This window comes from Tenrec ecaudatus, chromosome 7, assembly GCF_050624435.1.
Source record: "Tenrec ecaudatus isolate mTenEca1 chromosome 7, mTenEca1.hap1, whole genome shotgun sequence".
NCBI lineage: Eukaryota > Metazoa > Chordata > Mammalia > Afrosoricida > Tenrecidae > Tenrec > Tenrec ecaudatus.
The window spans coordinates 46,608,184-46,634,723 of record NC_134536.1 but is presented as its reverse complement, the minus strand read 5'-3'; the positions used below and the strand labels follow the sequence as shown (position 1 = coordinate 46,634,723).

The window sequence follows — 26,540 nt, the reverse complement described above, 5'->3', positions numbered from 1 at the left end:
TGTGTGGTTTCTGCAATTTGTGGGGGTGCTAGAGGCATCCAGTGAATGGAAGCATGTGATGTGGCTACACATTCTACAAAGTTCAGGTCAGCCCTCCAGGACACAATCATTACGCTCAAAATGTCAGTAATTTGAAGACTTAAACAGTCTGTTCTAGACCATTCCACCAGATCTGGACTGTGTTACCATTCCTTGTTGTTATACTTTAACAACTAAGTGTTTGAACTTCTTCTCTTCTATAAAACAAAAGCAAAAATGGTCCGTGCCCTCATTCCTATTTGAAAGGCCAGTTTAATTCATTTGGCCATCAAGACACTAATAAATATTGTAAGACCTTTTTATTAAAATGTGCTCACTTGGCCATTTCGTATCCTATCATTAGTCTTTGGCAGGAACTATCTACTGAGATCATTCTCTTAATTCGACCCTCCTGAGAGGCTAAATAAAACACAGGCCGCTAACCCTGGACTCCTGAGTTTCTGACAGATCAAGGACAGTCACGAGTTTACCTTCCTAGCCCCTTTCCAGTGTCACTGGTGCTGCTAGTCTAGTGACTAAAGTTTGGCAGCAACTCACCTCCTACAGGCCCCTTCTCCGCAATTCCCCAAATTGGTTTTGTCAAAGACACTCTGTGTCTACTTATTAGTAAAGACCTCTTTCTCACCCGTTTACACATTATCTTCCCAGTGTCCTTGTCCACATAGAGCTTGCTCTTCTGAAGGTCAATTGCGAACTGAAGTTCTCCAGCCATCGGAAAGACACTACGTTCCCCAGCTCTGTGAAAGTCACTGATGAAATCAAACAAGCACAAATTCCAGCAGATTCTCTGCCATTGAGTCCATGCCATTTCCTAGTGTCCCAGCGGGTAGAGCTGCTCCTGCGAGAATCCAAGGCTCTGGAACTGCTCTCTGTGGAGCGGCTGCTGGGTGAGAACAGCGGAGCATGCAGTTAGCCGCTTGACGGGAACCACTAGGCCACCAGCATTCTGAAAGAAAGACACATGAACAAGAAATTCACTGCCATCTAGTCGATCCCGACTCAGAAGGAGAGGGAAAGAAATAAAAATACCTCCCCTGCACAACACGGCCGTGGCTACAACCTGCTGCGCTGCGTCGAGACTTTGCATTCATTTTCTCCTCCTTCTTTGTTAAGCATAGTGCTGAGTACTTAATTAATTTGTGTTTACTAAATAGTACAGAATAAATAAATTGAAATGCAAATAGGCTATCTCTGAGAAGGGGTATTACATACAGTATTAGCATGGATTTTAGCATGGATTAGTTTCCTTGTCCCTTGTAATCTATGAAAGTCCCCAGGAAATAAACCACCTCATAAATCAATGGTAAAGCAGAGTATGTTACAAAGTGATTTTCTTGAGGCAAAAGGTCAAATCAAATTGATGACCTATTTCTCTGTGTGTGTGTGTGTGTGTGTGTGTGTGTGAGTGTGTGTATGCGCGTGCGTGCGCACATGGGTGCTTGTGTCAGTGTGTGTATGCGCGTGCGTGCGCACATGGGTGCTTGTGTCAGTGTGTGTGTGCGTGTGTGTGTGTTAATGTCTGTGGGCTTAAACCAGTGAGGATGGTTCAACTGATTTGGGCAGTTTGAACCAGAAATTTAAGAAAGGAAATAAAAATCCACTTTGGAAATGGGAAAATGGGTAATTCCCTGGAAATCAGTCCAGCTTCATACGCTGTCCTCAGTGTTACCATTGGCCCCTAAGTAGAACATTTTCTGAGCTTATGGGAAAGCCCAGTCAATGAAGATTTCTGGTTCATCATGAGCTGTGTGTGGGTCTCCATCTTTTATATCCCCGAGAATATTTGAAAACTTTGGTTGCGTTCAATTTTTCTCTCTCCTAATTTCTTTCCCTAGAAATTCTGAGACACAAAATCCAAAGGTAAATGTAGCTTACCCTTACCAAAGACTGAAACAAAATGTTCTCATGACATAAATTTTTACTGAAGGGAATAAAAAGAGTTAATATTCAAAACATGTTTATTTCGTTGCTTGGGAAATGTTAGTCAGAACTTAGGCTGGACATAGAAGTGGTCTGAGTCCCAGAACCCTTCGATAAGCTTTGTGCTGGCTCTGTAGAGGATGAGGAGGGGTCTTAAAGGAGGGACCAGGGTGACTGGGTAACAAGGAGGGGGCTTGGGGCAGGGTCTACTCACTACATGATGTGGAACTATTTCAGTGAATTAGCAAGGGCACGGAGCCAATGCAAACAGGCTGAGGAGGAGCTAGGGAGACCAATTTATGGAACCAGCACATTAGTATGGCTGAGTAGTGTGCAGTGATACACTTTCTCTCTCTTCTCTCGCTCAACATCAAAAGGGCCAACTTAGAGAACTTTGTTGCATTTTTGAAGGAAAATTATTTTAGTTGATGTATTTGAAGGTAAATATCAAAATGTCTGACTCCCATGTCAATGAGATGCAAACTGTGTTCAAGAACCCAGCATGTGCTTTGCAGTGTAGAAAGGTTCGACAAACATACATGAAAGAATGAGGTGTCGCGCTGCAGACTAAAGTCACTCAAACATCAGTGCAAGGTGTACTGAGTAGTTTCAGCTAGAGCTCCCAGAAAAATAGCAGACTGCAACAGGATTGATGTCATGAGAATTATTCTGGTCACAAGCTTTCCTGGTGGCTGATGATGTGCTATTTATACGTGTGGGCAAAGGGTTAGCAGGTATCTGTAGTTAGTCTGTCCTTTTGATCTTTTGTTTTCTTAATCTGTCAATGGCAATTTGGCATGATGTGACCTTTGAAATTCCAGGACTATGCCTTGTCTTGTTCACCAGGGCCTGACATAGAGTGGAGGCTCAATAAATATTTGTCCAGCGAATGAGGAGCTCTGTAACTATTGAGGGCAGAGCAGTAGACTCGGAGCTCCCAGTGAAAGCATTTACTTCCTTGTCTCTCAAACCTAAGAGGCAGAATGCGTAGAGATAACGCTCCGTGAAGTAAAATTACCCTCTGACTACAGAGTCTACGGTTACATATAATTTTTCAACCCTATACTGGGAAGCAGAGTTTCGACCCTGCATCCTCAGAGGGTGCGCAGATGTGTAGGGGGAAGTGTCAAAGGCTGAGGCTATCAACAACTGCTGTTGACACTGCAGAGACATGGTCAACACACGAACGGCTCATTTTGTGAGTCCTTTAACCTCCCTGCTCCTGGCCCTGCTCTCCTTACCCCGTTGTCTAAGCCCAGAGGGAACTCAGTGGATTCTGTTGTTGACTAATTTCAATTTAGCAATCCAGCATTTCTGGTTATTCTGCAAAACGAAATTCTCCAATTAAAAAATAATGTATCTGTTTTCTTGATACCAAACAAATAATCTGACTACTCACCTCGAAGGCATGGATAGCTTTTGTTTCTTTATAGAGGTGGAACTTTAGGGTGGTACCTAAGCCATATCAATAGTACTTACACCTCCAATTTTAATATATCATTTTATTCTTTGTTTTTTGAGAAAAATAACATGTACTTTGCATACTGGAAGATACTGCTTGAAATTGTTCCCTGAAAGTTACTTGAAAAATAGTATGAATTCAGGCCAGAGTTCAATGTAAATCAATGCTTAAAATAATTAGATAATATTACGAGTGCTTTATTATTTTCATATTTATGATGAAGGCAAGCTCTACCTCTTTCCAATACAAACAGCGAACTATAACCAATTACTTCTTTCCCCTGCTCCATGGAGAATGACTAACATGACAGTGATCGTGACAAGGCCATGGAGCAAAGCAGTGTTTGTTGCATGAAATTCATTTGTTTGTTATATTAGTATGGATTAATCAGAGAAAAAAATCCATAGACACTCATATGTGTGCAATAGAGAACTTTATATCAAAGAGTAATTTTATATTAAGCAAACACCTGAGCCCAGCCCAGATCAAGTCCGTAAGTTTGTTAGCCCATATGTCTGATTCCAGTCTAAATTTGCTCTTCAGACTCATACAGTACATGCAATAACACTGAACACAGGAAGATCACAGCCAGTGGGTGGAAAGTCTGGTGGAAGCACCTCACTGCTGCTGTGGGTCACCATGTGGCTCCTCTAGTTCCAGGTCTCTGGCTCCATCAGCGTAGCTCCATGTGACTGGTCAACAGGAATGTGTAGCAGAGAGTGTGTCTGGCTTCCAGTGAGCTATTGATCTCCTTTGCGCCTCCAAATGAGGTCTTCAAGCTGTGACCTGATTACAAGCTAGACTCCACCCCTTCCTCAAGTTGACAGATTATATAACTGTCACATTTGTTTTCCAACATTCTTATTGGCACACAATTTACATATCATACAATTGAATATGCTAATTGTTGAATCATATCAAAGGTAATTGTCCAATCAGCACAACACCTATCTTAGAGCATCCCCTCCTCCCCTCATGGTTAAATCACCTTTAAAATGTGTTGTGCACTCATGGACAGTTCTAGTGCTCCCTCCCTCCCACCTTCATTATTGACTCCCCAAATCCTTTCCCTCCCTATTGCCCACCCCTGTAAGCCTCATAACACCTTGTATCAGTTACTTTCAGAATACCGCCACTCCTCCTGTGCTTCACATCTGGGAAACCCAACCAAAGACATTGAAAATCAAATCATACGAAGGTGGTAAGGGTAAGATCATAATAATATAGAGACAAAGATATAAGTAATCTCTGTGAGAGAGAAATCTCACATCAACATTCAAGAAGCCAAGGAGAAAATTTCTGTCATGGAACCTTTAAGAGATGCTTGCACCCAGAACGTATTCAGGTCGTTACTATGGTGAGCTCACCTGGCTAAGTATCGAGTTTGATCCAGTATAATCAAGATTGCAGTGGGCTCTGCAGGATAGCAAGGCTGTTCAGGGCTCTTGCCTTTAGCTAGAATGGGTCTGCCAGCAGCCCTGTCTCTGTCTAGATACTCTGCAGGAGAGTATTGGATTTTCACTCCACTCCACAGTCTTCTACAACTTAGGTGCTCATAATTTTAGCTCTGATACTTTTCTCCTCACCCTGTTTCGTAATTGACATCTTTAGATCGCCCTAAAGCTGGTGTGCTTCTTTTGTGTGGACTTCATTGACTCCGTGCTTAGAAGGCTGCTTGTTTAAACACAAGTCTTTCAGGCACTATTTCTACTGATGTTGACAGCTGGGCACCCTCTGCTTTCTTTGCCACACTTTGCTGCAGCACCCTTATCTTTAGTGATCATTTCAAGACGTTGAGTATTAAGCCAGGCCATGATATAAGAACTAATTGTTCTTAATTTGGAGCTAGGATTCTGTATGAGCCAACAACTCATTCCTGGAAGAAAATATTAAGTGTTGGAGCCTTTTATAATTTTGATTTTATTGTGAAACAAAGCAGCTGATATAATTCCATTTATCTATACATGGATACGTGTGTGCATATATCGTGTTGTAAGTGCAGTGTAGGCAGTTCTGACTCACGGTGCTCTCATGAATAACACAGTGAACTACTGCCAGTTCCTACATCATCCTCAGGTGTCTCAGTCCATTTTTTGCAATTACCATGCCAATTCACTTTTGGGGGGGTTTCCCTTCTTTACTGACCCACTACTTAGCCATGCATGATGTCCTTCTCCAGGGTTGGGTCCTTTCTGGGAAAAAAATGTCCAAAGGACGTGACACATTCTGACCATCTGTAATTCTAAGGGAATTCTGGCTGTTTTGCTTCCCAGACAGGTTTGCTCTGTCTTTTGGAAGCCAGTGTAGTAAGTGCCCTCTGCCCACAGCACCATCACAAAGGCTCGCTGCTGCTTTGAGTCCCTTTTCCTTGCACTGCTGTCCCAGGTGCGTGAGACTGCTGAAAACGACCTGGCTTGCATCAGCTGCGCCTCTGTCCTGACTCTGTAAATGTAATACATCGTTTGACTACTTGATTACCGCTCCCACAACAGTTATACATAGTAGAGTGAAAAATAGTAATAATAAGACAAGCCTTCGTTGTTGTGCTAATTCTGACACATAGTGATCTTTCATGACCTCTATGGAATGGCCTGCCGTAGCCTCCCCCTCAGGCCCACTGGGAAGCATGAGTCCTGACTCTGTAGTTGCTAGCCGACTGCATCATCACAGCGACGCCAAGCCTTCTTGCACAGCATGTTCCCAGTACGTATTTGCTAACTGAACAAAAGCACCTTTGGTGGGATTTCTCTTACCCCTGCTATTCCTTAGTGGTGGACACAGAGAAGAAACTTAGTCGGCAATGACCCTTAAGCATTTCAAACCATAAGCTAAACAGAGATTGATTTTTAGTCTTTGAACAATTAGATAGGGAGTTTCCATAATGGAAATAGTGAAACATTCGTTTACTGTTTTTGCACTGAGCTAGGTAACGTTTAGGGCGGGCTTGAATGCAGCGGTCACTGTTGGACATGCGGTCAAGGCATCTCCAACGCACTTGGTTATTTCATGGCTTCGCACCAATTACATAGCCAAAGGGCATTTATGGCAGAAGAGAATACAATTCTTCCACTGATTTTCAAACGCTAGAACAATTGAAAAGTAAATGCATTTCATAGCATTGCTAGAAGATAGCAGCCTCATTGAGAGGCTGGTGATGGTGGAAAATATATTCCTGTTTTACAGTTAGTTACCAGCCTAGGACAGCAAGTTCTCTGGACTTTCCTTCATTTCTTTAAAAAAAAATATGCGTCCTTTTCTTCTGAACCTTGCTCTGTCAGATCGTCAAGAAGTAAATGAAGGGGCACAGTGGGAAACTGCCGGGACCGAGTGGGCGTTCTTTGAGCTGCAGTGAATAAGATCCAGGATAGTCTGTTTCTCTTGAGGTGTCGGACAGACTTATAGAAAGGAAGGCTTGGAAAGTTAACTGAAAACCAAGGAGCACAACACCGATTTTCCTGATCATCCATGTTACACAGTGGCCTGAGACTGAAGATCATTCTTTGCATCATTTGTAGAATCACTTGTAAGGTATGTCTTACTTTTTATGGAAATTTCTCACACAATTCCTCTTAAATTATATTTCTACATTGACAAACTGTGCGTAGTGGTAATAATTGTGGTAATAATAGTAGTGAAATTGAAGACTTGGTTTCCAATCTTGGCTATTTATTGGAAAAATTAGCTATTCATTAAATTTCACTTTCTTCTATAAAATTAAGACAAGCATAATTAGTACCCAGACTATTTTGCAGAAATATTGAGCATTTATTGATTAAAACATTATATCACTCAAAATAATGAAAGAACAAGTACAAACAGTGAGAAGTCAACTCTCCAAATCCTCCCCTAGCACCAGACACCCACACCCAGCAAACTGCTATTGTAAACTGTACTCTAAATCCTCATGTTAGTGGCACGAGGGTTTAAAATGTTTGTGGAAAAATTCAATTGCTATTTGATTTTCTTTTTCTAAGAACATTCTGAAGCCCCTTCTTATATAAAGACAGCAACACTGCACATAACATATGATGAATGACTCAACGTGAATTTTGATCATTCTCATTAAGTGCTAAAAATACTCTTGAAGAACAAACATTAAATCCCCACCTTAAAGGAAGAAGTAAATACCGAGGAAATTAAAGTCACCTGTCTAAGGTTAGACAATTTGTGGGAAGTAGAGAAAGAACTGAAGCCCCAGGTGGTTGAGTCTAAATAAAGTCTGTGCTGTTCCCTAGTCTGCTCAGCACCAGAGCACCTTTGAATTGTGTCCCACTCAACCCCCAGCCCCCACCTCCAAAAAGACATGTCAATTAGTCTGGGCCGTGATTATCAGTAGTAAGTAATCATTTGGTGATCTGATATTGGCTATCATGTATATTGTAATCCCTTACCTGTATGATGTTAGGGAACACGATGCAATTTCAGGATTCAGTTATATCTTAAGCTTATCTTTTTGGAGTATAAAGAGTATTAAATACCAAAGTAGAGATCAGAAGGATTTACTAAGACGAAGAAAGTCAGATATAGGAGCAGACTGTGTCCTTTGGGCCTAGGATCTCCGCACTAGGAACCTCCTAGATTCAAGATGGATGACAATGACCTAGGTCCCCAAATTAATAAAGATTTCCTTGATGTTGGCACTGTTAATTCTGATTTCTATCCTCCTATACAATCAATGAATGAAGTTGTTTCTTAAAGCCATGTACTTGTACTTGTTATATCTGTGTAATGGCACTTGACAACCAAGACTACATCTGAGAGTGTTACAGGCATCTATTGTGTTCGGCTGCAATCTGCATGGTTGGCCATTTGAAACTGCCTGCCGCTCGGCGGGAGAGGCTGGGCTTTCTGCGCCCATAAACAGTTATAGTCTCAGGAACCCACAGGGGTCGCTGTGAGTCAGCCTTGACTCCAGGGCAGTGAGTTAGAGCAGTGAGATCATTCCCAAGGTGATAGATTTGCATGTAGCTTTCATCTTTATTTTTTTATATTAGAATGATTCATTACTGGATACAAATTACTTGGGGAAAATCACATGGAAAAAAATGGGATTCATGAGGTCATCTATAAAATAACTGGGTTATGGCTTTCCAGATTGTCTGATTTTATAGTTGCGTGGAGGGAGTTTTAGAAGAATCTTTTCTCTTTAAATGTTGTCTCTTACTCGGCAGTCCACAGCAGCTTCTAGTCTCCTGTAGCTTTAATGATGCTTTGAATTTGCAGCTGCCTCTGTGGGCTGCCAGTTCTAGGCCGAAGGCACTATTGATTTGCTCTTTAAAACTTTATCCTATTAAAGGGTTTAGAAGTATCTTATTTTCCAGAAGATGACACTATGGAAATCACAGCATTTTGTAATATAGAGCACATGGAAAATATATATGCAAGATGAGCATTTAATTTGAATTTTTGAATAGTAAGGTGCTATGTAATAAAGGGGAAATAATATGAACATTTGACTATTTCAAGCTAAGAGTGACTGGAAATGAGTAAAAAGCGACTGGAAAACTGATGCCAAGAAGTTCAAAGAGGTTTTGGGGAAGACTTGTTTCCTGGCAATGGAAGGATCTTGGCTGAGGAGTGGTGATGTTTCAGAGGAACAGTTTTAATGAAACACAATTGTGACTTTGAAATATAATTGCAGCCACATCACATTGGCATAATTCAGAAGGTAAGGTCTAGAGGCAGAGCTGTTGATAGGAAATGCCTTTGCGAGATTCAGGGAGGAGATCATTAAGAATGTTTAGAGTTGGAGACGAAAGAATAACTGAGAGATGTTGAATTAGAATCACGTGGGAGGTCCGTGGGAAATCAAAGGTGATGTGGGAAGTTGCTTGCCTTAGGGACAAGGTAGATGGCAGTACCTACCACAATGATGGAAATGTTGCCGGAAATGATGAATTCAATTTTTAAAATTTAATTTTAACATTAAGCTTGCCAGTCATTTTGATTTTCTTAGGGAGAAACGTTGCTATCAGAATTGTATGGGTTTTGGATGTTGGTAATTATATAATATATAATGTGCATTTGTGCATTGTATAATAATCTTGCTCACCTTATCTAACATAGGATACTTCAAAATCTCTTGTGAAATTAACTTTGACATTGGTCTTTTATTCATGTTTATGGGATAATAATTAACACATATCTCAATATACCTCTAAATTTGCAGTACAGGAAATGGTAGGCTGTTTTTGAGATGTGCAATGCAGTGACATTTTTGTGCAAGAGGGTTTGCATAATACATTGGTTAAAATTAAAATTTTTCATCAGCTGAGGTTTTTTCTCTAAAGTAGAATTCAATCAAATTAGTATGCACGGTTTACCAAATGTGTTAACAGTGACAAAGATAAAATGATTTAGTAGACAGCAGTTGTTCAGTTTTCACTATGCATTGCCATGGGCTAGGTGCATTAGCTCATTCACTAGGAGATACTCTTACGGTCCCCTTTTATGGAGCGAGGGGCTGAAGCATAATTAGGCTGTATATTGGGACCAAATTTGCATTGGAACCAGAGTTGAATAAATGGATTTGAATTAATATATTATGAAATAGGCTAGGATTGGAATCCAGGGGAAAATAATTGTTAAAATCAAGTTGTGTACATTTCAAATCATTCGTGGAAATTTTTGGTTGATCCATATAGGGGATATTAATTCTTTTTAAGTTAAATTCTATTTCACTTTCATGTCAAAAAACTTGGAAGATTAATGAATTGTCAAAAGCAAAACTTTTTTATGTGACAATGGCAAAATTTTAACATTCTTATTTTGTAATTTACATAAACTTTTATTGGTGAAAAGGAGCCCTGGTGGAGAATTGGGTGAAATTTTGCGTTGCTAACTGACGAGTTAGTGGTTCAAACCCACCAATCATCCTGTAGGCAAAAGTGAGGTCATCTATTTCTGTCAATATTTAGAACTGCAGAATTCCTACAGGGCAGTTCTCCTGCGTGCTAGAGGGTGGCTGTCCATCGAATTGACCTGATGGCAATGACTTTGATTTTTGTTTATGCAAAGAAGATAGACCCAGGATTCTCCTATGGCAAGTTCTCAAAATTCACTGTGCTTAAAAGTATCTGGGGAATTTTTTTTAATGCAGATATCTGAATCCAAATCCCAGGTCTCTTAAAGAAAAGTCCAGCTTTTTCTGCTCCCGTGGCTGCTGGTCATAGGCAGAGGTCAGGCAAGTCTCCATTTTCCATCCCTTTTTTCCCACTCTCCCTCCCATGACCCTCTACTTCTGTGACTAGGCGCAGTACTTCTGTGTAATGATCAGACATAACTGACAGACGATGCTCACCATTATGGGGTTTTGTAGGGATATTGATAAGTTAAAATTCACTGAAGAAATGTTCCATCAGGAAACTCACTTCTCTGTGTGCCCACAGACCGGCCTCTCTCATTCCTTTAGCCTTTGGTCTGGCCTCTGCCCTGCTCTTTTAGGGCTCCCAATCAATGTCAAAATGGCATGGCACTCCTGTCTAACCTTCACCCAAAGGCCACCAATGTCAGCTCCAAAGGTCAGCAAAGCCAGCACCTTGAATTAAATGCCCAGTGGCAGCTCGTCCCACAAGGCAGCCTCCTGCCCCAAGCCTACAGCTTTACTTGTTCGTGGCTTGGGGGTCCACCACTTTGTCTCATACTCTGGGTCCTGGATCTGCTACTGCTGCTGCTGTGCCTCTGCTCTCTCCTGGATGGAAGGGGTTCTGGAGCAGGAATCCTGGGTCACAAAGAACATTATCCTGTCTGTTCACTTCTGCTGGTAGTAATCCCATCAGCCCCCCTACTTCTGATATGGCTCATTTTATACCATGGAGAATATCAATCACCATTACCCTGTTAACAATCATTTAATCCGATTAGTGTCCTCTGCACCTTCCTATCCAGACTCCTCGAGGTCATTTGGTGAAAGGAGCTAAGGCAAAGGCTGGAAGAACCGTATTCCATCATTCACTGCACTGTCCCTCCGAGCCGCAGGGGATTTGGGTGAAGGTGAGCCTCAGGTTTTCCTCCTTGATCACATCACCTTTTAGGTAGAAATAGAGAGCTGAAGTGAAGGAAGGATTCCACTTGACGAAAGGCACCGGAGAAGAAAAACACAAGAAGGTGGCACAATACAGACCAGGTGATGCAACAAGCCTTTTTGTAGAGATGAAGATGAAGAGCATGCTGAAAACAATTTCTGATGAGTTTATGGAGAATGCAGATACCAACAGAAATGCATATGTCATGTAGACACTTGGCATTTCTGTTTGGGGTCTGCACTTGTCTCCAAAGGACTCCTACTGGTATAATTGGTGACATGTCTGGTGCTAACCGAAAGCCCGCAGCTCAACCCTACAAACTACTCTGAGGGAGAAACCTGAGGCTGTCTGCTCCACAAGTGCTTGAGTTTCTGAAATCCTGAAGCGCGCCCCTCTCTTCTTGTAGGGTCACCACGAATTGGAGTCACTGGCACTGGATTGGGGTTGGATGTGGACTCAATTCTAGTTTTGGAAGTTCTTCACGTAGCTTATGTTGTAGCGTGTCTGTTAGGATGGTTAAAGTTAGCAACAGTATTAAGAATGGTTTATAGCAACCTTTTAAATACGGTGTATGTTAGGAACTTCAATTAGGACGTTAACATGGAAAAGGCTGAAATGGGCAAGATGACCCTACTAGTTGAGTCACCATGAAGGGAGTTCAGATAAAGGAGAAATCAAATGCAACTTGCTTTTGAGTCTGTATCACGCACCAGGTGTATGCTTCTGAGGTTCAAGGATTTAACAGTTATTTAGTCATATTGTTTTGAGTTCATGAAAATAGCAGCAGCAACTATTTTTTTTACTTTATAAAGAACAGATTTGTTTTTCTGTGATACTTTTCTTTTCATTTATGAGATAAGGGCTGACAAATTTCAACCTTAGACTAACTTGGTGGTTCTGGATTCTCTGAGATTTGAGAGGCTGTTACTTAAGATCCTGAATTTTTAAAATAGATTATCTTCTTTTAGGGTAACGAGGCCTTAACCAAATCTACAGAAGCCATTTTAAAAACCAGATATTTGGAGCCACCTGGGAAATTTTAGGAAACCCTGAGGCCTTTTTGTGAAATTAAATTTAGCTGAAACCATTTACCGTGTATACTCAAGTATAAGTCAACCCCAATATCAGCTGAGACACCTAATTTTACCATAAAAACTGCATTAAAAATGTGCTGAAAAACTGGGCTTTCACACGAGTATATACGGTAGCTTTCTGTTGGGTGAAAGCTCTCAAGAGTTCTGGAGTGAGTTGTTGAGGAATTAGCATAGAGGCTTGGGTTAGGAGCAGGGAGGCCAGCAAGTTCAGCATTCTGGAAAGCATTGAAATCTTGGCAAATGCAGGCCTCTTATGGCTGCTCTCTGATTAAGTACAACGCTAAGATGGAGATTTCTTAGTTAAACACCGGACAGAATTGGAAGAACCACAGTTCTTAGACAAACATTGGGCACAAGTAATAGTTTTCTCTTTATAAAAATGGGGCCTGATAAGTGTAGTCAGACAGGACCTCATTGGGAACACCTAAGCAGTTCAATAGAACCACAATCATAAGAAGTCACTGGTGTGAAGATCAATTAATCCGTATTATTTGATTGAATACTACTCAGAGAAGAGATAAATAATGGACTTTTAAAATCTTAAAGCTTTTTATACTATGATTATTTTCTTGTATTTGGTTAAGGAAAAAAAAAATATATATATATAAAAATTTGGCTTTAACCATAGCCAAAAGCAAACTCACTGCCGCCTAGTCACTGCTGACTCAGACTGACCCCATGTGGGTTTCCAAGACTGTAGCTCTTTATCGGAGTAGAAATCTTCATCTCTCTCCTGCTGAGAACCACAGAGATCAAAAAACGTCAGTCCTTACCTGAGTACCCAGTGGCACACAACCATGTATTTTCATCAAAATGACTCCAAGCATTGAACAGAATTCATAGTACAGTAAAAAATTGGGAAAATAAGCCAGATTATAAATATGTAATTGTAAGGTTTTGCTACGTGGCCTGATACGGTTGAATGACATGAAATATAAGAAGGGGCTTCAAAGAATTTGTGGGAAAAGGTCATTCACTTTAAATTCCATTTTCCACAGACTTTTTGAAGCCTCCTTGAACTGGAATGTTGTGAATTTGGCCCAGGATATAGAATTCAATAAATTTATAGTAGAGGCAATTTACTAATTTGAGTATATGTGAAAATGCAGTTCTACTTACATATCTTCCATCTTTCTCTTTACAAGCGGTTGAGGGTGCTAGAAATCTTACAATTTTATGAAATCTCCTTAAAAATTGTTTTAGTTGACAATATAGCACCAAGAAAGATGCATAAACCAAAATTATACATGCAGTGATTCACAAAGTAAATGCCTTAGACCTTTCTTATCTTCTTATGATTTCTCCCAACTATTATATCTAAAATAGGATACTTTCACTTAACACACATGTATTTTGTGTGTTTTCTTTCAGATACCATATGTCTGTTGAGTGAATCTATTTGTCCATTCTCTTTTCCTGCTAGAATATTTTTTAATATTTTCGTTTAGTATAATACTCATGCATGACCCTTAGACTGTTAATAATATTCGTGGTATAACTTCGTCTAAGTTTCTCATAGTACTCATATGACCTTACATTTCTGAAGAATATAGAACCTAAAAGCCAAATTGCTATTGTCATACAAGAATGGCAAGTCTCATTTAGATGATAATTGCAAACTGTCTTCTGTGTTTTATATCAGCAAACACTCCCATCAGTAACGTGTGAGCCTTCCTGTTGCATTCCATAAGATGTCTGCAAACGTTAGCTCATGGGCCTAGTCTACCCTGCCTCTTCCCTTTAAACATAAGGGTTTATGGGAACCTAATCAAGCTTTTCCACTCACCCACTGTCGATGGCTGGTTTGAGGCTACAGCAGAGATGAGAGTCTGTGACAGAGATCTATAGTCTCTGAAGCCTCAAATACTTATCATCCCTCACATCCAGGAGAAACTTCGCCAGGTCTGGCTCTATATCTTTGCTCACACTGGGTACTGTCAGGCTTTTCAATTTTGCCACCTCTAAGGGATATGTTGTGGGATTTTCTTGGGATTTTCTTTGTATATACAGGATTATCTTTGGTCATTTTGATGTCTTTGTTTCGTAAAGTCTTCTGATCACTTGTCTGTGAGTAATTATGAGCAGGATTCCCTGGAGTGACATCCTGCTGAATATAAAGGAGCCCTCTGGAAAGCAGGAGGCAGATGTCCCACCAGCAATAGCCAGCCACGGAGCACTTTGTCCAACCCAAGTCCCTGCACAGTGAACGCCCTGCATCCAGATGACAGCTACACCATCAGCAGGGCAGCACCAGAACCAGGCGTCAAAGGAGAGCTCTCAAGCTGTGGGTCGTGACCCTGTTGGGGTCCAATGACCCTTTCATAAGGGTCAACCGATTCATAGCAATAGCAAAATGACAGTGATGAATTGGCAACGATAATAATTTTATGGTTGGGGGGTCACCACGGCATGAGGAACTCTTAGAGGGTCACGACATGAGGAAGGTTGAGAACCACTGGTATAGAAGAAAGTGATGCCCTGCCCAACCCACAGCCAAGTGGAGTCCTTTTGCGCAGGAGGCCGGCTTGTGGAAGGAGACGCCTCCGGAAGCTTCATATAGGAACTTGGACTGTTGATTCCTGGAAGTGGAGCTGAGTGTCTTTGGGATGAGGCGTCCTGGAGTGGGGTGGCTCTGAGCAGTTAATTCAAGGAGCTGAGTTTGCTCACCCCTGGCGCTTGGCTCACTGCCTTTGGGCTGAGGCTTACAGCAGAGTAGCATTCCCCACTGGGCATCTATTAGCAGGCTGAATGAATCTTTGTATGCTCTGTACACAACTATCCTGAGCCTTTCTCCCTGGCGTTACAACTTGTTAACATCCTTAGTAAACCCCTTTATCATGAATTCTGTCTGTTAATGTCTGTATATTCCACACAATATAAGAACCTAGAGGCAAATTATAGAACCCATAGATATGAAATAGAGGTTACAAATTAAGACAATTCAGCGCCTGGATGTCATTCTCTGCCCTAGTCAAAAGAAGCTGCTGAAATGGCTTCCTAGCCACCTTCTCCGTTATCAAGAAGTGGATCTCCTGGAATTCTAATTCACTTATTCCCCAACCTTCTCTGCAGATCCTAGCCAGTCATCTTTCTTGACCTTATTAAATCTCTAATCTTTCAGACAGGTTTACAGTTGGGTTTTTCTAGTTACTCTTTGTAGGAATGTTAGAATTGCATCAACTCCTATTACAGAAAGAGACTTTCAGGAATTATTTGTTATGTGAATGAGTAACATGATGGAAAAAATTTTTAACTAAAAGAGTGTTTATTTTAATAAACTATATTATGTATAATTTAGGATCCCTGGTGTCCTAGTGAGTAATGACTTGGACTGCTAATTACAAAGTCATCAGTTCAAAACCAATAGCAGCTCCCAGAAACCCAGAGTAGTCCTAACCTGCTCTATGGGGTAGCCATGGGTCAGAATCACCTCAGTTGATTGAATTGTCAATGAGTTTCTTATTTTGGTTTATGTAGGTTTTGGAGAAAATAGAAAATAGATATGTATACATATATAGTTTTATCTTGTTAAATTTTCATGGATGTAAATTGGAATTTAAAATAAGTTTTTACTGTATAATTATAATGTAAATCCTGCACCTTAAATTTAGCAAGAAATGTTTGTATTAGTTTTATTCCAAATGGTATATGCCTCATGCAAAAGAGTCATCATTTACCCTATGTATATTTTTACTCACCATCAGGGGATATTGGGCGATGCAGTAACTCTTTATGATACAGACTTCCAATTTTAAAGTCTAAATGTTTTATATTATTAAATAGTATTACAGTGTGCCTCTGTTTGTATGCTCCATGTAATATATATTTGAAGGGTCAGAGTAATTTTTAGTCAAACCAGTTTGAAGCTAAACAGAATGCTCTAAGGCAGCTAGCTATTTGCCTGGTTTTTCTTTCTTTAGCCATGAAGCAACATTTTATCATAAAAGTGAGGGCAGGTTTTCTGTGACTCTTTTTATGCCTGAGTGCCACTTAGGATAACTGAACCTATACTTCAAACAAAGAAATATGTGCATTCCTATGTGAATCGAAACCAAACAGGAAGCCTGTTGCCGGGAGTCCTCATGACTCGTAGCGAGCGTGTGTTTCACAGCGCAGACCGGCTCCGTAGGCTCCTCGTGGCTACAATCCGGGAAACAGATCATCAAGCCTTTGCCCTGTGGCCCTATGGGGCGATGTCCAACTGCCTCTTGTGATGTTCACTGTGGAGTACAAACTGTTCATGTTACTCAGAGAGTTGTAGATCCGGGAGAGGATTTCTAAAAGTTCCTGGGGAAATGTCTGCTACCTTTCCATTCCATTTCCCACCAAATTCTTGAAGCCGCTTTGAATAATGTATGGTCGCATCATCTACGACAAACTAGGAAGATTAGATAGTGCCTGCCATCCTTGACTTAGACTTTTTCCTGGTTCGGAAACTGGAAAGATTTCTTATCCTTTGTGTCCAAGATAATGAGATGTTCTATTTCTTTGAACTTTCCTTAACAGTGTGTCGTTTTGATATTGATCAGTCACGTGTCCTCCGTGCTTTTGTCCCATTTTGTTCTGGGCTGGAATGATGAGTTGTTTGATTCAAATCTTTTGCTATTGCTAAATCTTTTTCAACAGGAATGATTAAAATTCACATTGTGCACAGTCTACATAAAATTATTTCTAAGGAGGTTTGGCATCATTCTTAGAAGCTTTGTAAAATGCTTGCTCCTCATTTTTGCTTTAATCAGAATGACTCCCTCTGAAATGAAAAGCCATTATCTGCTGTCTGGCTCCCGTTCTGTGATTAACATTTACTCTGCCCGTATTGCTGCTGCTTCTGTTTTCTTCATACTAAGTAAGACAAAGAAATTTAACCTACCCCTGTGAACGCACCCAAGTCTCTCGGCAGCTTCTTTATTATTCTTTGACTCTCGGGATACCCCCAACCTCCACTTCTTCAGGCAAATGCAGGTTCATAGGGCTTCTCTGCAGTGCCTGAGGATGTCTTTAGTTTACAGTGTGGTCAGTTCATTAACTAATAGAGGCTGGGGAACTTGAACATTTTAAGCAAAAGGTTTTAGTGCTAACTCCTTGGAAGTCCGTTTAAATCAGGTGTATGCATGGTTTCATCAACTGTGGTAAGGTTAGCTGGAGAGAATGGCATGTAAAACATTGGCAGCCACATTGGTAGGCAACTGGACACGCCCTTACTGAAGGGTTGTGGGGAGAAGATGAGCCAGTCAGGGTGTAGGGTAGCAATGATGAAACATATAACTTTCCTCTAGTTCTTAAACCTCCCCCCCACACACTATCATGATCCCAATTCCACCTTACAAATCTGGCTAGAACAGAGGGTATACATCAGTACAGACAGGAACTGGAAATGCAGGGAATTCAGGACAGATGATCCCTTCAAGACCAGTGGTGAGAGTTGCGATGCCTGGAGGGTGGAGGGAATGTGGGGTAGAAAGGGGGACCGATTACAAGAATTGATGTATAACCTCCTCCCTGGGGGATGGACAGCAGAGAAGTGGGCAAGGGGAGATGTCAGACAGTGTAGCATATGACAAAATAATGATAATTTATGAATTTTAAAGGGTTCATGTGGGAGGAAGTGGTAGGGAAAGGGAAAAATGAGGAGCCCATATTAAGGGCTCAAGTAGAAGGCAGATGTTTTGAGAAAGATGATGGCAACAAATGGATAAATGTGCTTGACACAATGGATTAATGGGTGGATTGTGATAAGAATTGTATGAGCCCCCAATAAAATGCTTTATAAATAAATAAATAAAAGAGAAAAAATTTGGCAGCCAGGACCATACCTGTGAGCAATGTATAGTTTTTAGAGAAAGAGATGTTCCCCTCAAATATCTACTACCAGAATAGTGCCTTTCAACCATATCTCATCAATATAATATGGAAAAAAGAACAGAATCACCTTTTGCTACTGTGAGGTTCTGTCCAGTCAAGTCCAATGCAGAGTGACCCTGTACACATCAGAAGAATATACCGCCTGGTCCTGCTCCAGACACACGATTGTTCTTGTGTTTGAGTGCTGGGAGACAATGAACTTCACTGTGGCCACAAGGATGGGCTCAGCCACACCAATGACAATGAAGATGACTCGGACCAAGTCAATATTTTCTTCTCTTGTAAGTGCGGCTGGCGTGAGGAGGGTTTACATGACAACAACTAACATGATCCGATCAGTCTATGTCTTTTTTTTTGGTTATTAAAGGAGTCTTTATTGTTTTCTTTTGTAGTTCTTAACTTGCTGGGCACTCCACCGCACCACTGTTGATGTCCTCTATGATGTCATGCGGGTGGCGCCCGTCAACATTGCAGCCCACAGACTGGGCAGTCCCCAGGATCTCTTTAATAGTTCCAGACAGTTCTCTGTCCAAAGACCGGTGCCGCATCTGGTGCGCAATGCCGACGATCTCATCGAAAGTGACATTCCCACTATGCTTAATGTTTTTCTGCTTCTTTCTATCCCTGGGCGGTTCCTTGAGGGCTTTGATGATGAGGGCGGAAGCAGAAGGCACGACTTCAATCTGGGCTTGTCTGTTCTGAATGGTCAATTTCACAGTAATCCTTAAGCCCTTCCAGTCACCGGTTGCCTTGGCAATGTCATCACCAACCATCTTTGGAGACAAGCCCAGGGGGCCGATCTTGGGGGCCAGCACGGACGTGGCACCGACTTCCCCACCGGTGCACCTTAAGTACACGACTTTGATCTCGTTGGGGTCGAACTTGGGCAGCATGGCGGAGGCGGCTGGTGTCAGATGAACCCAGATGCGGGACGACCGAAGCAAGTTGCACCGAACCCTCCTCCGCGCCGAGAGGAGTCTATGTCTTTAATAAAATATATTCATCTCATGCTTTAGAATCTCTGCCAATATGAAAAGTATGACTCTGAAATCACATATGATTACCTGCCACACTATTAACTATGGCATGACCTCTGATAATCAGTCGTGACAAGTTTCCTGGAATTCCAGGGAGAAAGGAAACCTCAAAGCTCAGGAATCTCGCTCATGGGAATCTCTGTGCTCTAACAGAACAGGAACCGTGGTTTGATTCCGTTGAACACATAGACCACATTTGCACACAATTGCCCAAGACCAAGTTATTATACTGAATTTCACATTTCATGGCAGAAAAATGCAAAATTGGGTGAGATTCCAAAGATCCCCATCTTGTGATGATCCAGATAAACTGATATTGTTATCCAGAAAGCAACAAGTCTGTTCTCTTGAAAAGATAGCAGAAAACAAAATTGTTAATTGAAAACTGTGATCTACATTTCTGGTTTGTTCCTCTTTGAATTACTTGTCAAAGCTGCCAATACACCCCATGTACTGCAGCAAAACTGCTATTTGAACAGTCCCTCTTAGCTTACTCCAGAGAGAAACCAAAAGGACCTTTATTTTGATCTTCCGGGGCTGATCATACCTTTGACTGCAAACACAGGATTCTGAAGCACTGCTGATAGTATGGAAAGATTTTATATGATCTTGTCACCAGGATTTCTTTTGATTTGTTCTAATTATTCTAAAATGTGGGTATTTGAACAGACTTCATACAGTGGATGGATGAACTGATAAGGAGGAGTTATAAAAGCACTGATGATAATTTAGGCCAGTTAGCATTAAAGGCCATTAATATTGGTAACATAGTATTAAAGAAAAAAGAAATAAAACAGTATCTTCAGAAAAACAATTCTTTGAAAAGAAGGTTTTGGATGGCAGTTCATGATAAATGACATCAAACACTCTGCCACCTCTAGGGGATTAACACTGTCTGAAGGGATTCCTTCATGCTGACAGTTGACATAGGGGACCATTCCCTTTGCCTAGGCCTTAAAATCTTCCAAATAGTTCATTCTTGTTTGACCCTGTTGAGAGTTTGCATTCCATCAAGATAATAAAGTATATTCTATGTTTTAACATTATTCTCGGGTGATTATTGAAGAATCCCAAATGGTCTTGTTAGGCACCTATGGAAATTCTGATTCAAAGTGCTGGTCTTCACATTGTTGCCTTGAAACTCAGGCTCAGTTACTTTCTGGTCAAAGTAAAATTAAGTTAGTTTTTAGATCGAGATGGTTAGGAAGAAATGGAGGGAGTGTAGTTTAAGCAAAATGAATTGTGTGTGTGTGTGTGTGATACAAGTGGGTTTTTATAAAAGACAGGAGAAATTTCAGGTTTTATAGCCACTGAACACAGCAACCTCACGGGGCTGCACACCCACACGTGGTAGTCTAAGGCCAGAGAGAGAGAGAGAGAGAGAGAGGGGGGGGGGGAGAGAGAGCAAAATGAATGTTTTGTTTCTTTGGCTGGAGAGTCTGGAGGAGCCCTGGTGGCACCGCGGTGAGGAGGTGGACTGCAGATTGCAAAGTCAGCAGCTCAAAACCCCTGGCTGGACCTCAGGAGAAAGAGGAGGCTCTCAACTCCCCGCGAGTTATAGCAACTCCCTCGGGCAGTTCTACCTGCCCCATAGATTTTCTCTGAGTCGGCATCAACTTGATGGCAGTGAGATAGGGGCAGTCTAAAATTATTCACAGAGCCTGAGTACAAACACAGAACAATAAGTAGAATAATGGAAAGAAAAGGCAAATATGGAAACTTACCCCATCGTGTCCATGTTAGCCAACCGTGCTCGCTAACGCAGTCACTGGATGGGGCAACCGCCGCTTCCAAAAACAGGATCCAGTGATAGGATCATGTTTTGTTTAATTTTTTCCCTTTAAGCCTCATTTATTTCAATAATGTGTGTATATAGTTGTTTAATCCTTTTATTGGGGGCTCTCATAGTAATCCATACATCCACCGTGCCAAGCACATTTGTACACATGTAGCCATCATCCTTCTCAAATATTTTCTTACTACTTGACCCCTTGGCATCAGCTCATTTTTTCCTCCCTCCCCAGCCTGCTTCCCTCATGAACACTTGATAAATTATAAATTATTATTTTCTTATCTTAAACTGACTGCTGTCTCCCTTCACCCACGTTTCTGTTGCTCATCCCCCCAGGGGGAGGGCAGTTATACATGGTTGATGAATCACTGTGATAGGTTTGCCCAGTCTCCTCCCACCTTTCCCTACCCTCATAGTAGAATCATGGTTATGTGGTTTACTTTTTAGCATTTTTATTGACATATAATTCACATATCATACAACTCAATAGTTCTATCATATGAAATAGTTGTACAATCATCAACAAAACAATTTTAAATCATTATCCTTTTTCTTGTACTTGTTATTGTTATTGGTGTTAGCTGTTGTCAAGTTGATTCTGACTCATAGCAACCCAGATACAGGCTCCACATGAGCACAAAATTGAATTCTGGGATTCTGCTTCTTCTCAAGCTTATCCATAGTTTGCTATGGTCTACACAGACAATTACCTGTTCACAGTCAATAAAACACAAGTCAACCTCTTTCTCCTTTCAGCCACGATTGACTGGACATCAGCATTAATCTCATTTGTTCCATGTCCTCTTCTGAATCTTCCCTGAACATTTCTCACAACCCCGTTAATGTACTGCTGCAAGTTTGCTTTTTTGAGTTATTGCATACTGGAAAGATTTTTAATTAGCTCCTCGTTTTCTCCAAACTTCCTCTTCCATACCACTAAGAAATTAGTCATCCAGTGCTGACTCTGTTAATTTACCTATTCTGGATTTGCTAAACAGAAAAACTGCATAAACAAAAACAAAAAATCCAACAAAAACAGAGAAAACCTCAATGAAAAAGCAGATAATAAAATGTAGAACATTTAAAATTGGTCAAAAAGGAAATAACGTGATAAAGTGTCCCATTTAAGCTAATTACATCTACAAGAATCCACTTTTCCCTCCATCTGACAGCAAGGTCTGTCTCGCCCCTGGTCTAGGGTCAAGGGGAGGTCCCTGGAGTGTTAACCCATGTTGTGTTCCTGTTCTTGTTAGGAGCCATTGAGTCCGTCTGGACCAAGATGCGATCCCGTGCACAACACAATGAAACACTGCGTGGTCTTGCACCCTCCTCACCATTGTTCCTGTCTGCGTCCATTGTTGCAGTGACTGTGTAAACCCATCTCTTTTTCTCCTCTTTCCACGTCCCTCCAGTTTACCAAGCATTCTCCAGAGACTGCTCTCTCCTGACAATGCCTGAAGTCTGTAAGATGAAGTTTTGCCATGCTTGCCGCTAAGGAGCAGTCTGGCCGTACTTCCAAGACAGATCATTTTGTCCTTTTAGCAGTCCCTGGCACTTTTAATAATCTTTGCCAGCACCCCAATTCAAAATACCTAGCCTATAGGGGACCCTGCAAATTAATTTTTGGGCTTTCACTGTCACTCAAAGGCTTCTGCAAACCAGAAGAATTTAAGCTCCCTGGTCTTAGATGTTCAGAATTTAAGGTCCTCTGGTCTTAGATGTTATTACTTACAATAGTTAACTTCACTTAGATGGCTGATTGTATTAAGGTAAACTTTTAAGAGTCCAGGTGCTATACTTTTTGATAGGTAGGACCATCTGATTTCTTCAACACACTTTGCTTTTGCACCTTTATTTTCAATGATATATATGGCTAATTTTATATTGTTTATGCTGCCTGTGGGCTTTTACGTAGCTGTATTCCTGTATGCACAGCAATAACATGAATGCAATGGATCTCTTCTTTGCAATAAGATGAATTACTAATATAATGGAGGATAAAATTATAACAAAATTTTTTCCTTACTACATTACTAAGTCAGGGGAAAATAGATGTCTACGATAAATATTTTATAGATACACACATATTTACCTAACGCTCTAATTCCCTTTGGAATTTCAAGTAGTGAATCATATTCATGACATTTCAGAGGACTAAAAATGAGCTACTTTTCTCAAAATGTGAAAAACTACACGCATCTCTGTTGGTCCTGCTATTTGGGGGATATCACGAGTGGTAATGCGTCTTAGTTTTCTCTGTAGAAAGCAATTTTATCTTTCTGTTCTTTTCACTTCTTATAACTCTTGCTACCATGCTTTAGTACGGGAACTCTTGCCATGACTAGCAACGCAAACCACAATGGCCAGAACGCTGTCAAACCTTATCACTCTCCTCTAAATTGGACAATAGAGACATGTTGTTCCCCTTTAAACATGATGAGTACTAACAACCAATTAACTTCTCAGAATTCCACCTGGGAGTCTTCCTAGGGGGACAGTTCTAGACGCCATTCGTGTTGAGCAGAAGTGGTGTATCTCCTTTAATTTTTGTTGTTGTGTTTGTTCTTGTTGAATCTAATTGCATTTATCATAATAACTCTGACAAAGGCTTCACTGCAGTATTTTAAACAAATGCAGCAGTCAAGGAGGTGCTTTTCCTGTCTCTATTCATTGTCATATATGTGAAGGACCAGTCACTTGTGATTTCATGTTGTACTGCATTTCAGTAGTAAAGATCTGTTCATTCCAGTGGATAGTCAATGTCAATTCATTTGAATGGACTGTCATCTGTCACACTTCACTTGGAAATCATCTATTCTGCAATATTGTTTGACTGTTCTCTATTATTGGATAGACTCATTAGTGCATGTTGTCTAGACACATGGAACTCAGAAGGCACTTTTGAGTAACAGAGATATATTTAGTAGATCAAAAAACAAACTGCTAACAGTAGTCCAACATCACTTACTGCATAATAGGAACTGTGAATTGTGATTAACACAGTGTCTGTCCCTTAATATTAGATTACTTTAAATAAATTAATGAGTTGAATTGGGGGGAAGAGGTTGAAGGAAGATGCAAATTAGCCTAGCCAGAGGGTAACATGGACAAAGAAATGTGATTTGGCACAATTGCAATGTTGAGAAGATCAATTATTCAATATTATTATTGTGAATTATTGTATAAAATAGTTTATTTTGGATTTGTTGATATTTGGCTCAATGCATTCCTGGAAGCTAAATAAGACATACTGATAATTGCATTCTTTTGGGGCTCTCTTAAATCTCTGTTACAAAAGCAAGTGATGACAATACATTTAAAGCCAAAAGAGAAAGAGAAAAACATGAAACATATTCCTAAAGAGTTTGAGTTTTCAAACAACTTTGATATTTTATTTAATTCCTTACCGTCTTCGTACCCTAACCAGGGTTATATTACTCAGCTGCTACTCTTATTACATTTATTCAAATTAATAACATATGTAATCTCAGAGAGGCTAATATTTTAATGTGTGCCTTTGTTTGATTTGTAAGTGAATATAGTAATGCAATCTTATTTGATTTAATAATTTACTTATGCCAAAAAGAAAATTATCTGAGTTTTGTCTTTGACTTATAACTGCAAGTGAAGCCTAAAACAACACAGCAAGCAGTTCACTTGCAATCTGGAGCAAACCTCCTGTTTATTTTACTATAATTCTCAGCAGGGTTGAATTGCACTGAAGCAAGATGCTTTGGTGTGATGGCGAAGTTGTTTGTCTTTTAAGGTTCAGTGAAAATCTCTGTAAGTTCTGACCTTTTATTCAGATAGTATGTGTTTAGGGGCTATTTCAGTATTTGCTATATGTTCCTCAGGATTCTGTTATAAATTGCTGAATAAATCCGAAACCCTGCACTTTACGACATATAAAAGAAAATCATAGAATCTGAAATTGAAGGAGAGAATAATATCAGAGTCTAAATTGTGAGAATCCAATGTGCGAAAAGCAAGGGAAGACAGTGGGATCCCAAGATCCATTTGTGGGATCTACATAGGAAATAAGCCTCTCATGGTTTCACTCCATCCATAATAGAGGGATGGAGAGAAGTGGTTACTAAACAGAGTGCATTGGAGAGATGACCAGAGACCAAAGGATAAATCTGACTTGAAAGGCTAAAGCCTTGTCAGTTGATTCTCCTTCTGATGTATGTTAGGCCTGATCTGGTTTTCAACATTTTCTCATTTTCTGTGTTTTTGTTTTGTTTATTCACATTGGAGTTTATCTCAGACGTGTATGTCTTTGAGGGGGGGGTCACCCTCTTGAATCATTATTTTTTTCTGTTTTTCAGTGTATGAAACCCAAGATTTATGAATGTATAGGGAAAATGAATTTTTCTTAGATTAGGGCTATGATTAATTTTGAGCTCAAAATTGATTCACATTCTACGGTTTATATATCTCCCTGGTCCATTTTACAGGCATTGTTATTCTTTTATTGGGAAATATTATAAATCATTCCTATAAGGTATATGGTAACTCTACTGACAGTATCATTAATTTAGCCAATGTTATCTAATTTTAAATATTGTTTAAAAAAGGAAAGTATACATATATGGGCTAACTTTTTAGATCAAAATCCATAGATAGAACATCTGTACAGATCAAAAAGCAAAAGTACTGCAAACAATTTATCAAACTGTAAGGGTTGAAAATAGACCAAAACTTGCAAAAATGTTCATTCACCAAAGCTGGACTAATACATTCATAAAAAGTCAGAGAGAGCATGAAAATGGCAAATGTATGGTAGTCCAAAGGCATCATTCTTTGGACGTCTCAAAGCAAGAGATTCAAGCCAAAATCCAATGATTTCCAATTCCACAAATTGGGATACCAGTCATCTGTTTCTTCTCATACTAGAATAGTTCAACCTTAAGTCCAAGGGAGTGTTTTAGTTCCTAAGTCTGCTATAGAAGTACCCCAGTCCAATTAGGGGGTTCCAAATGAGAACTTTCTGGTGTAGACTCCTAGGATGTTGTGCTATTCGAAAAGACAGTCTAAACTCCTGGTTGTCTATAGCATGTGATCTGGGTCACCAAGAACAGATTAAAACCTTGGTCAAAAGTGCCCATTCAGGAACATAAAATTGAGCATCTTCTCCCTTTGGGGTCCATATAACCAATATTCGACATTTTTCCCAATGGAAGGTTGCCACATCATGCTTACCCACTAAAAGAGGTGTACCTGCCTTCTCTAGGACAAACCCATTCCCTTCCCACCTCTGGATATGAATTCACATTAAGGCTCACTGAGCACCCTGATATAAGTGTCTAT

At 40.4% G+C, this 26,540-nt stretch overlaps 2 protein-coding genes across 2 annotated transcripts in view; one reads left to right on the top strand and one right to left on the bottom strand.

Moving 5' to 3' along the window:
• The window catches only part of NKAIN2 (sodium/potassium transporting ATPase interacting 2), a 1,177,559-nt gene that overhangs the window by 667,020 nt on the left and 483,999 nt on the right, over nucleotides 1-26,540 (top strand). The window lies entirely within an intron of this gene.
• Nucleotides 18,756-19,369, bottom strand: LOC142452720 (large ribosomal subunit protein uL11-like). The gene has a single exon (XM_075553941.1). The coding sequence runs from the start codon at nucleotides 19,292-19,294 to the stop codon at nucleotides 18,797-18,799; it is 498 nt and encodes a 165-aa protein (XP_075410056.1). The 5' UTR covers nucleotides 19,295-19,369; the 3' UTR covers nucleotides 18,756-18,796.